Source organism: Solanum stenotomum, chromosome 12 (assembly GCF_019186545.1).
Source record: "Solanum stenotomum isolate F172 chromosome 12, ASM1918654v1, whole genome shotgun sequence".
In the NCBI taxonomy this organism is placed as follows: Eukaryota; Viridiplantae; Streptophyta; class Magnoliopsida; order Solanales; family Solanaceae; genus Solanum; species Solanum stenotomum.
Genome location: NC_064293.1, coordinates 40,617,935 through 40,631,072, shown reverse-complemented (window position 1 = coordinate 40,631,072; position 13,138 = coordinate 40,617,935). Strand labels below are relative to the sequence as shown.

Sequence of the window (13,138 nt, the reverse complement as noted above, 5' to 3'; positions counted from 1 at the left end):
TCCTGCTGCCTTTCTTGTAGACTCACTTGTGGCGAAGAACTTCTTTTTCCTTGGTAAAATGGAGGAGCAATGGCTTCTTCTACTCATCTTCAGCCTTATAAGCTCATCTGTTTTACCTCGATTTCCAGCATCAATCCATTTATGCGAGTCCCCATCCACCCTAGAGAAGAGCATAGCTTGTGGTATCAAATAATTCTTAAGAAATGCATATGTCAAATCATCTCCATCATAATAGAATTCAGAAGGACCTGTACTCTCTCTGTCTCTTTCTTTTTAAGGGCTGTTGGTTTATTTTTAAAAATGGAGAATCACAGGCAAAGCATATAGAGAGAAGGGTAACCACCCTTGATAGAAATCCCATACTCTCTGCTGCCTCATTCATGAATTTTTTAGGCTAACCTAACAAAAGGTAATTCACAAGACTGCAAGCGTCTTTCGGCCAATTCTTTCTTCTGAGGCTCAGATTTGTAATAAAACCAGGCAAAAGGAGACGAAGCAACCGCCATGGCTGCAGATCTCGGTTGCAAAATGGAGATGCCTTACCGGGTTGCCTTGCCACGATAATGGTAACTCCAATAACTGACCCAACACTATACAACTTCATTTGTCATCATCACAGCCTTATCCTATAATTAAAAGGTAGCATTGGTAGATAGACCTTACCCCGGTCCTTTGTGGGGTACTAGAGAAGTTGTTTCCAATAGACCTTAAAAGGCTAGCATTGCCAAGTTTCTTTTTTTTTTTTTTCTTTTTCTTTTGCTAAGGACTAATATGTCCTTGTTTAAATATGGGACATTACACCATGCAACTTAGGCTCTTATTCAGGTCAGTAACAAATGGAAGGAATGGTTTACCTTCTTTTTACTCCACATCACATGTAATTGTGCACTCCCCTGGAGCTTGTAATTTACTATTCCAGATGTTAACAAGTTTCATTTTCACACTTGGCCTGGGGAGAGAAACATCAGATCATCTGAGTTACTAACATATTTTTATTTAGATAATATCAGAAAGATACCTTACCCTCCCAAGAAATTTGATAACATTACCTTTCATCAAAGAATACACGATTACCACAACTTGGGGTGGAAGATTGATCACACTGGTGGGATGACAGCTGTGGAAGCTACAGAAAGCTTCTGCAGTCTCCTTACTGCTCTAGTTTCTCCATGATGGAAAACAACACTAATTAGTTGCACACATTTTCTGTCATCGTTGATTATTAACACAAACAAGCACTCAAGGAAAATTACCTGGTATGAGTGGCACATCATGAACAGTCTTGTATTGTTATTTCATCCAGCCTTTCTGAAGACTCACTCGTGGCAAGGAACTTCTTCTTGCCTTGGTAAAAGGGAGGAGCTGAATGACATCTTCTACTCTTCTTCTTCCTTATAAGCTCATCTGTTTTACCTAAATTTCCAGCACCAATCCATTTATGCGAGTCCCCATGCACCCAAGAGGAGAGCATAGCTTTTGGTATCAAATAATTCTTCAGATTTTCATGTCTACAGTTACCAAATCCAAGGTACAAACACTTCCCATCCTGTAAACAACGGCAAAAATAAAGACCAAGTTAGTAGTTTTTTACCTATCCTAATGGATACTAACAGTCATATCTCAAAAGAACTTTACCTTCAAAACCTTGCAATATCCATTTGGCATCCCAAGAGTTTTAGTAACAATTTCCAACAAAGAAATGTCAGAAATAGAGCTCAGAGCCTCTCCTTTAAAGCCAAAACTTTGTGGGAAAGCATGCAATACTCTACTAACTAACAAGATTTAATTTAATTTTGGGAAAGCATGCAATAACAAGGAAATAGTTCAAAGTCAGAAGAAACATCATGAAATGGAAATTTAATTTAAAAATCTTATAGACCAACCTGAGGTGCCGTGCCAAGCAACAATTTTTCAGCTCAAGAAAAAATAAGTTTTATTGAACTTCAACAGAAGACAAAACCTCCACATCCTCAAGGTTGATAAAACGTAGCAAAGAGAGTAATCAGAATAAGAAAAGAGGAAGCTGACATGTAATTTCACAAAAAGGGTGGTTTGGTGGGAGGGGAAAGGAAACAGAACTTTGCCAAGCCATAACACGAATCAGCTCAAAAGCTTTGAAATCTGTCATGGCTGCAAGCATCAGTTAAGCCTTATGAGAAAGAGAAGACGCACCATGAAATGGAACTTTCTCCTAAATCCCATATACCCACCTGAGGTGCCATGCCAAGCAACACAGTTTTCAACTCGAGAAAAAGATGTAAAATTGCTTTTTTGAGTTATACCAGCAAGAGTAATAAGAATAAGAAAAGTAGAAGGTCGTGTAGTTTCACCAAAAGGGTGATTTAGAGACAAAGTAAATTGAACTTTGTGGTGCCAAAACAAGATAAGCTCAAAAGCTGTGAAACCCAGCATGGCTGCAAGCATCAGTTTGCCTATGAGACAGAGAAGAAGGGCCATAAAATGGAACTTTTCCCAAAATCTCATAGACCCACCAGAAGAGCCACGCCAAGCAGTAGTTCAATAGCTCTACAAGCAACATGTTTGATTGAACATCAACAGATGAAAACATCCAAATTTTCATTGTGTATAAAATGGAGTAGAGTGAGTAATAAGAATAAGAAAAGAGGGAGTGCATGTGTAATATCATGAGAAAGGTGGTTCGGTGAGGGGTGGGAAAGAAACTGAACTTTGCCAAGTAAAAACATGAAGCAGATCAAAAGCATGGAAATCCGCCGTGGCTGTAAACAACAGTTAGCCCTATGAGACGAAGAAGAAACTTTATGAAATGGAAATATAATTCAAAAATCTTATAGACCCACCTAAGGTGTCGTGCCAAGCAACAGTTTAATCAGATCAAGAGAAAACAAGTTTTATTGAACTTCCACGGAAGACAAAACCTCCACATCCTCATCGTTTATAAAACGAAGGAGAGAGAGTAATAAGAATAAGAAAAGAGGAAGCTCATGTGTAATTTCACGAAAAGAAACTGAGCCTTGCCAATCCAAAACAAGAATCAGCCCAAAAGCTTTGAAATCTGTCATGGCCGCAAGCATCGGTTAGCCTTATGAGATAGAGAAGGCGCACCATGAAATGGAACTTTCTCCTAAATCCCATATACCCACCTCAGGTGCCATGCCAACCAACAGTTTTCAACTCGAGAAAAAAACATGTTAAATTGTTTTGTTGAGCCGTACCAGAGAGAGTAATAAGAACAAGAAAGTAGAAGGTCGTGTAGTTTCACCAAAAGGGTGATTTAGTGACAAAAAAAATTGAACTTTGTGGTGCCAAAACACAATAAGCTCAAAAGCAGTGAAACCCAGCATGGCTTCAAGCATCAGTTTACCTATGAGACAGAGAAGCAGGACCATAAAATGGAACTTTTCCCAAAATTTCATAGACCCACCTTAAGTGCCACGCCAAGCAACAGTTCTTTAGCTCGACATGCAACATGTTTGATTGAACATCAACGGATGGAAACACCCAAATCTTCATTGTGTATAAAACGAAGCAGAGTGAGTAATAAGAATAAGAAAAGAGAAAGTGCATGTGTAGTATCACAAAAAGGGTGGTTCGGTGAGGGGTGGGAAAAAAACTGAATTTTGCAGAGTAAAAACATGAATCAGCTCAAAAGCACTGAAATCCGTTGTGGCTGCAAACAACATTTAGCTTTATGAGACAGAGAAGAAACACCATGAAATGGAAATTTAATTCAAAAATCTCATAGACCCACCTGATGTGCCATGACAAACAACAGTTTAATCAGCTTAAGAGAAAACAAATTTTACTGAACTTGCATGAAAGACAAAACCTCCACACCCTCATCGTTTATAAAACAGAGGAGAGAGAGTAATAAGAATAAAAAAAGAGGAAGCTCATCTGTCATTTCACTAAAAGGATGGTCCGGTGAGGGGGGAAAAGAAACTAAACTTTGACAAGCCAAAACACGAATCAGCTCAAAAGCTTTGAAATCTGTCATGGCTGCAAGCATCAGTTAGCCTTATGAGACAAAGAAGACGCACCATGAAGTGGAAATATCTTCTAAATCTCATTTACCCACCTGAGGTGCCATGCCAAGCAACAGTTTTCAACTCGAGAAAAAACATGTTAAATTGCTTTTTTGAGTTATACAAGAGAGCATAATAAGAACAAGAAAAGTAGAAGGTCGTGTAGTTTCACCAGAAGGGGGATTTAGTGACAAAAAAATTGAACTTAGTGGTGCCAAAACACGGTAAGCTCAAAAATTGTGAAACCCAGCATGGCTGCAAGCATCAGTTTGCCTATGAGACAGAGAAGGACCATAAAATGGAACTTTTCCCAAAATCTCATAGACCCACCTGAAGTGTCATGTCAAGCAACAATTCTTTAGCTCCACATGCAACATGTTTGATTGAACATCAACAGATGAAAACATCCAAATCTTCATTGTGTATAAAATGGAGCAGAGTGAGTAATAAGAGTAAGAAAAGAGGCAGTGCATGTGTTATATCACAAAAAGGGTGGTTCGGTGAGGGGTGAGAAAGAAACTGAGCTTTGCCAAGTAAAAACATGAATCAGCTCAAAAGCACTGAAATCCGTTGTGGCTGCAAACAACAGTTAGCCTTATGAGACAGAGAAGAAACACCATGAAATGGAAATTAAATTCAAAAAGCTCATAGACCCACATGAGATGTTGTGCCAAGCAACAGCTTAATCAGCTCAAGAGAAAACAAAGTTTTATCGAACTTCCACAGAAGACAAAACCTCCACATCCTCATCGTTTATAAAACAGAGGAGAGAGAGTAATAAGAAAAAGAAAAGGGGAAGCTCATGTGTAATTTCACGAAAAGGTTGGTTCAATGAGGGGGGAAAAGAAACTAAACTTTGCCAAGCCAAAACACGAATCAGCTCAAAAGCTTTGAAATCTGTCATGGCTGCAAGCATCAGTTAGCCTTATGAGACAGAGAAGACGCACCATGATATGGAACTTTCTCCTAAATCTCATATACCCACCTAAGGTGCCATGCCAAGCAACAGTTTTCAACTAGAGAAAAACCCTGTTAAATTGCTTTTGTGAGTAATACCAGAGAGAGTAATAAGAACAAGAAAAGTAGAAAGTCGTGTAGTTTCACCAAAAGGGTGATTTAGTGACAAAAATTCAACTTTGTGGTCCAAAACATGATAAGCTCAAAAACTATGGAACCCAGCATGGCTGCAAGCATCAGTTTGCCTATGAGACAGAGAAGGAGGACCATAAAATGGAACTTTTCCCAAAATCTCATAGACCCACCTGAAGTGTCATGCCAAGCAACAGTTATTTAGCTCGACAGGCAACATGCTTGATTGAACATCAACGGATGAAAACATCCAAATCTTCATTGTGTATAAAACGAAGCAGAGTGAGTAATAAGAATACGAAAATAGGAAGTGCATGTGCAATATCACAAAAAGAGTGGTTCGGTGAGAAACTGAACTTTGCCAAGTAAAAACACGAATCAGCTCAAAAGCATTAAATCTGTTGCGGCTGCAAACAACAGTTAGCCTTATGGGACGGAGAAGAAACACCATGAAATGGAAATTTAATTCCAAAATCTCATAGACCCACCTGGGGTGCCGTGCCAAGCAACAGTTTAATCAGCTCGAGAGAAAACAAGTTTTATTGAAATTCCACGGAAGATAAAACCTCCAGATCCTCATCGCTTATAAAATGGAATAGAGAGAGTAAAAAGAATAAGAAAAGAGGAAGCTCATGTGTAATTTCACGAAAAGGGTGGTTTGGTGAGGAAGGACAAAGAAACTGAACTTTGCAAAGCCACAACACAAATCAGCTCAAAAGCTTTGTGATCTTTCATGGCTGCAAGCATCAAGTTAGCTTAGGAATTAGAGAAGACGCACCAAGAAAAGTGGAACTTTCTCCTAAAATCTCAGAGTATCAATTTTCATATAAAGCATATGCCCTTTGTGCAAGCAACACACAAATTAGCAGGTGCAATTAATCGAAACAATTAAAACTGCATGAAATCGTGACTTGCCATCGTTAGTCACTTCACTATGATGTTCTCAGCAGCCCACCTCTAGTGAACCTAAAAACATTAACAAAATCAGAAAAAGTTGAGCTATATATTTCCCATTCTCTAGCAGGACACTATTTTCCACTTTTAAGAAACAATCAAAGTCAAAAATCTAGACCATGTAAAGGAAAATAGCTAATCAGGAAACAATCCATCAATTATGCTTCACCCCAGACAACCTTAGTCTACCTTAGTCTTGCTGAGAAGAGTTGCTCAAGTTATCCGTATTGGTGGAAGGTTGCAGGTACCCGGTGGAATAGGTAAGGCGAGCACAATTATAATAACTAAATCAAACAATGAAATCCAGATTGACTCAAAACTGATGAAACAATTAGTATTTCAAAAGAAAAACATCTTGGTGGAATTGTGAAATGGCACAACTCACAATAAGAGTGGATATGGATCCCAAGGCAACAGCTCTAAAATGACCCCAACAATGGCCAACCCATTTGAAAGTGGCAGCACTCATGTTATAATACGTCATCAAGTAAATTATCATGTTGAATTGTAAACCATAACTTACCACCTTTCAAATGCTTCTCATCCACTGAAAAAAAAAAGATTTCTTTTAAAAATAATTAGTACTTAATGCATGCAAACGATTTAAAAACGAAAAAAAAAGAAAGAGAAGTAATAGAGTACCAATGATGAAAGGCATGGTGCTAAGACAACCCTTTCTTGGGTTTCTCACCAACTAATTTCGTTTCTGTACCCATTTTCATTACCACCAATACAGATAACCTGTTCTTTCGCTTTTTCCTATGCAGGGTGGATGAAGGCGAGAGAGCATCAAGGTAGCTCCAAATTCAGAAACTAAATATTAACTTACTTCTGCAAACCTTGTTATTCAGGAACCGATTCATTGATGGGGTACTATAGATGATCCATCTGTATCAGCAAGCTGTGGATTGCAAACATTATTCAGAGAATATGACACGGCATTTAAGCAAGATTCCACATGAGAAAAATTGGAGTTAATTAAATGAAGGGTGAAATATGAGAGCTAGTTAGTAGATAGACCAACCTGCTGAAGAAATTCTAACAGATCCACGTCAGTTAGATTAACGCCCAAAAAATACAAAGCCTGTATTATCAAGAAAACAACCATTTTCTCATGAAAGACATGCAAAATAATCTTGTTAGCTAGTGGACTAGTGGAGTATTTCCTAAAATATGAATGATGTCATGAACCCTTAAAAATCATTATTGCTATCAACGAGATGGAGCACAGAACTGATATAAATTGTTAAAACGAATTCTTGAACACCCTTAACATAAATTGCGAGAATAACAACATAATTTTTTTGAAAAAAGAAAAGATTTCTTGAATTTTCTTGATATTTGCAAATATTCTTGAAAACTTCAATTTATTTGATTTCCCTAAAATCTGCATTTAAACATACCATTTTAACTTCAACAAGACAACTAAGAATGCCAATGTAACTTCAAAAAAGACAAAAAGGTCTTCGTTTTTTCGTAAAAAGAATGCATGCAACTTGCAAGAATTCCAAGATAATCTAACAATCCATGTAACTTCAAAAAGACAACAAAGTTCCAAGATAATGATAATGTCCGAGTTTCAAGTTCCAAGAATACCCTTCGAGATCGCCGGGAAATTTTCAACGAGTTCGCCGGAAAAAATGATTTAGGTTGTCGAATCGTCACCGGAGAGCAGCAATAATCCAGTGGAGTTGTCTACGCGTAGCGTATGTTCTAAAATGAGCGCTGGGTTACTTTTATTTATAGTAGTTTAATCCACGCACAAAAAAATGGTTCATACAAAATATATACTTTAATTATTTATTTTAATTTTTATTCTAGTACTTCTTTATATTGTTTTTGAAAATAGAAGACTCTATTTTATTTTTAACTTTTTTGACTCATTTGTTTTTTAGTGTAAATTTTGAAAGGTGGATATTTATCTTCTATTTATTGATGATAACAAAAATTATAAATGATGTAAAAAACATAAATCATTAAAAATATGTAAAATTTAAAGGCCGATTCAGAATATGAAATTTATTATTCAAAATTTAAAATCTTAAATTATGAGATAAAAAATAATATTTTATACCTATTAAAATATTTTCTTAAAATAAGATATATAATTTAGGTCAAAGTTATTATGTTTCAAATTTGTAGTTGAATTGTATATCTATCTCTAATGATTTGAGGCAGACAAGTCTTTATCGACATGTTGCTTCATCACGGGCATTTTTTGAAGAAAAAAGAAAGGCTTGCATGTTCTATTTTGAATTGAAATTAGTGTATAATATTTCTTAAATTATGAAACCTACTATAGCTGCAATCTTTAGTTTTTAATTTATATCATTTAATTATAGTTTGGTTACTTCGAATGTCACTAATGTATATGCTAAGTTAATAACTATTTGAGTTAAAAAATTAACTTTCGATAAGAGGAAAAAATATATTTAAGTTGGTTAGTTTTTAAAGATTTTTCTTATTTTCTTATTGGTGTTGGTCCAGCAGGCCTGTTTAGGTGTCTCATCCCCTCCCCTTTAATGGTTCTGGGCTGGTCCTTGTTCCAAAAATGGGCCGGGCCGATAAAGATGGCCCAATCTGAATTGAAGACATATTAGACTATCTCCAACACCAAATTCTAATTTGGTGTAAAATTTGGTGTTTTGGAGCTCCAACCCAACGCCAAATTTTACACCATTTTTGTGTGTGACACTATTCATCACACAAATTCACTTATTAAATATTTTAACATTATTTCATTATACAAAACTTTTAATTAAACATTATATAAATTATATGTTGTAATTAAATATCTTATATATTTAATTATTTTTTATGTAATATTTTTATAATATTAATTTTAGATATAAAAGTTACTTTTTTTATAAATTAATTTTTCTATTTATGACTTTTAAAAAATAAATAAATTACTATAAAGTATAATTGGATATAACTACAATTAATCTTCACAAATTCTTTCTAAATATATAATTCATATTAAACGACTATAAAAAAAAAATATGAATTATATATGGTGAATGTTTTAGAAAGAATTTGTTTTATGAAATAAGAAATAATAATAATATAATAATGAGAAGAGGAAAAATATTCCTTTTTGGTGTAAAATTTGATGCAGTGAAGTTGGAGTTGATTTACACTAAAATAGTGCTGACACCAAATTTGGTGTTTGGGTTGGAGATGCCCTTAGAAGATTTTCTTTGATAAGATCCAAGTCTAACCATAAAAACTTACTTACTAGCTAATTTTACACGTAATGGCTATAACTTATTACAAATGCTATTTTAATTCTATGATCATTTCATTTCAAATACTCTAGCTACCAAGACTCAAGTATATGGGAAAGAAATTTTTGGGAACGTTAATTAATTATACCAACTTTTTAAAGATTATCATCCTCCTTCCATCAAGCAACAACTAAATCGATCGAAGCAAGTTCGATTCACCTAAAAATGAGCAATATACCCAAATCTTGTGCATTTTGAAAGAAGTGAAGACACTATTTAGCAAAATAGCAGAAAAACTAGAAGTTCAAGTTCCCTAAACTTGGGGTAGCTCCTTCAACCAAATACATGAAGCAAAACAGTCATTCTATGGATTCAAATGATCTGATGAAGAGGAATTACAAACAACTAAACTTTCAACAGGGAAATCACAAGAATGTAAAGAAACGCGACCAATGATCACACACAAAATTATCACATACTCAAAGTTTAGCCATTCACATAATGTTTTTGCTTGGCCAACACATCTCGACCACTCTATAATTTTGAACAAATTGAAACAAAATTCAATGTAGTGCCAAAAGGACTGGTTGATAATTTACAATCAACAGACAGAAGTCCTAAAAGCAACAAGAAAAACAGAGTTACTGATGATGACTGCAAACATTCATCAGAAAGAGAAGTACCTGGACTGGCACACAATAAGACAGCAGCATCCTGTCAATGTGACAAAAATGTGTAGAAAGATTAATCTGATTTCATTCATCAGCCCTAAAACATTAAAGTAGGAAGTAGCTATGTGGACATGTGTAATCTGGATGGTCAATGAATCAATATCATATGAGGAGTAAAGTTGGTTTCCAGAGTTCTTATAGGCCATCCCTGATTATTTTAGCCATCTTTAGCACAAGGTTAAAACAACGCACGGCCCTTCAAATAATTATTTCACACATGACTTGAGTAAACAGGAAGCTGTCTGAAAACTCTGAATTGTCTCTCCATCTTATTTCTGTGCTGCCACTTGCTAGACAAAAGTATAGGTGGACATCTTTCATGTGCAATACAGAATAGGTAAGCAATTACATATAAAAAATATACACGATTGTATGTTCAAAACATTACAATGCCCATAACAAGGAAAAATGGAACTGGACGGAGAAGGCCTTAACTCGAAAAAGAAGGAAAGAAAACATACATGACACTACCTCAGACTACAAGTCCCATTACGGTAGCCGCACTTCTTCAAACGAAAATACCAAGACTATGACTGCATCACCTTATTTGGTTCAACACATGTAGGTGCCTTGAATGATTGACACTTCCACATTGGCCTCTCAAGCGGAAAAATGGGATTATTACTTGTAGTACCTTTGTTGATGTTCTCATCAAATGATGATGAACTCTTTGATTTCAAATCCTCTTTAGGGCTTGCTTGATCCCTGAAGCTGCAAATGCTGAGTGGTAACTTTTTCTGCTTAAGCCTTCCTTTCTTTTTCTCAATGTTGCAACTATCATTTACAGAATCCCCAACTTTCTCCTTTGAGATAATTGATTCTCTTTCCTTGCTATCCGTATTTACATAGTCAGCTTCACTAGAATGTGATGCTTCCCCATTTTCCATCTTTGTGTGGTCAGATTTATTGAATTTTGTGTTTAAATCTACTCTAACAAGGTCTTTATCCGAGATATGCCTATCTGACTCTCTTTCTCTAGTAAAACCATTCCCATTGCTCGTGGAAGGACGGTTTCCTTCCAGGGATGTACTTCCATTCTGAAGCTTAGATTTTTCAGAAGGAGAAGACCTCTTCAGCCTCTTATGTTTTTGATTTCTCGAGTCAGAGGTTGAGTTCTTCAAAATTCTTGGAGAGCTATTAATGGCTCTATGCAACGTCCGAGCTAACTCTTCATCTGTTCTACAATTATCAGTCCCCTTATTCTTATTGTACAGCGTCTGAACAGGAACATGTTTTTTCATCTTATTCCTCTTCAAATGTTTGTCCCTACTGGTTCCCTCATCAGAGAGAGTAGCAACCAATTCTAGAGCGCTCTTAGCAGCAGCCACAGCCTTTGCTGCTTTCGCAGCCTTCTCTTCTGCAATGGCTCTTGCAGCTTTTGCAGCCTTCACAGCTTCTAGAGCTGCCAATCTTGAGGCCTCAGCAATCTCCTCATAAGATCGATTAGAGTCTCCAAAATGAGACTTCAATAGATTATTAAGACGGATATCAAAATCACACGGGGGACTACTAACGGTTGGCGGGGATGGGGTAGATGAGTAAACATCAGAATTCTGCTTCTTCAATCCAGCAAGAAGCCGCTTACGTGGAGGCAAAAGAACATCGGCATCCAAGTGATTAATATCACATACATTAGCTTCCATCGTTTTCCTACATCTACACACTTTCAAACTACAAAAACAACATTAAAAATCACACCTTTATTAGCACAAAGCTTAAAAAAAAAAACTACTAGCTGGCAGCTTGTTATTTCCAAACCCTACATTAGATTCGCATACTATTAACCCTAAACTACCAAAAACTCAATCGCTTCACTCAATTCAATCCAAATCAATAAATAAATCCAAAATTCAATCCAAACCCACAAACAGAAAGCAGAAAAATAAACCAACAGACTAAAAAATGAATCAAATTCAGGTCAGTTCAAGATTTTCCAACCTTCCAATATCAAAAACAGATGATTTGTACATAATTCACCATAATCCAGGATAATTAGCAGCTGATTCAAGAGAATTATGCAAATCTAATTGAACTTAGCTCCTTAGATAAAATAAAAAATAAAAAAAAGTCCCAATTTTGATGTGCAATTAAGATGAAACGCTGAGAATTGAACACAATGAGAATCAATGAAGGCTAAATACCTGATCTTGTCATTTTACAGAAGAAGTTGAAATTAGGGTTTTTAGAGAGAGAGAAAAAGAGAGATGTGGAGAAAGAAAGATGGTGTGTTGAAAAACCAGTTGAAATGAAATGACACAAAATTTTGAAGATCAAATTATTATTAATTTAATTTAATTTAATTTTCAGGAAAAAAAATATTATTGGCTCTGATTATACAGAGCTGAAAAATGGTAATATATGTTAACTATACATTAAACAATTGCTTAGTTAGAGCTCAAATGTAGGCTTCGGACACCGGATAGAAAATCAAAAAAAAAAAAATCTTATCAATTTTTCATTCTGTCCAACTTAATTTGAATTCGTGTATTGTAACATTTTTAATACAAATTATTTTTAAAATTTTTGAAGCTCAAACCGAGAAGCTTGAATATGTTACTAAGAATTACTATACAAAATATGAATTATAGTATGATAAGTAATTATTATTTAATAAAATATGTATATACTTTAATATTTGTGTAGTTATAAATTGGATAAGTAAATTTGGCAAGTAATCCACTTGTCCTACGTACGAATATTCCTTAGTTACATTGAAGAATTGTTGTTCAAAAAGGTTCAATCTTTTCCATTTATTAGCATGAAAATTCTTTACTTTAAAGTGATGAAGCTCATCTTAAAATATTATAATTATCGTTTTACAACATAAAATTCACATGCTTTTCTCAGTATATATTTTGAGGTTGTTTGCAGTAGCGTACGAAAAGTTTTCATGAAATTAAGTTCATAAAAAAAGAAATGAATAAAATTTCAACAAGGATGAAAAAATGTGTTTGTTGAAGGTTGAACTTAGGACCTCCTATACCCAAGCCATGCACCCAACCAACAGACAAAGAACACTTGTGTGTCCATATGCTGCGATTTATTTTAGTAGTAGTATATTCTGTTTTTTTCAGATTTTATATATATAAATATAAAAAATATCGACGAAGCAGTGTCGGGTGACACACCTTGC

General features: G+C 35.3%; 1 protein-coding gene and 1 long non-coding RNA gene across 2 annotated transcripts; both read right to left on the bottom strand.

Annotated features, from left to right (window-relative positions):
• Positions 1-454: 454 nt before the first annotated feature.
• LOC125849303 (uncharacterized) lies at positions 455-7,746 on the bottom strand. Its single transcript, XR_007444601.1, has 8 exons — positions 7,644-7,746; positions 7,072-7,131; positions 5,451-6,948; positions 3,344-5,349; positions 1,636-2,432; positions 1,254-1,546; positions 1,050-1,165; positions 455-949 (listed from the first exon to the last, which is right to left on the bottom strand). It is a non-coding gene; the product is annotated as an uncharacterized LOC125849303 (long non-coding RNA).
• A 2,502-nt stretch (positions 7,747-10,248) lies between these two features.
• Positions 10,249-12,281, bottom strand: LOC125847835 (uncharacterized). The gene is made up of 2 exons (XM_049527541.1): positions 12,147-12,281; positions 10,249-11,676 (listed from the first exon to the last, which is right to left on the bottom strand). The coding sequence occupies exon 2, from the start codon at positions 11,646-11,648 to the stop codon at positions 10,533-10,535; it is 1,116 nt and encodes a 371-aa protein (XP_049383498.1). The 5' UTR covers positions 11,649-11,676; positions 12,147-12,281; the 3' UTR covers positions 10,249-10,532.
• Positions 12,282-13,138: the final 857 nt, after the last annotated feature.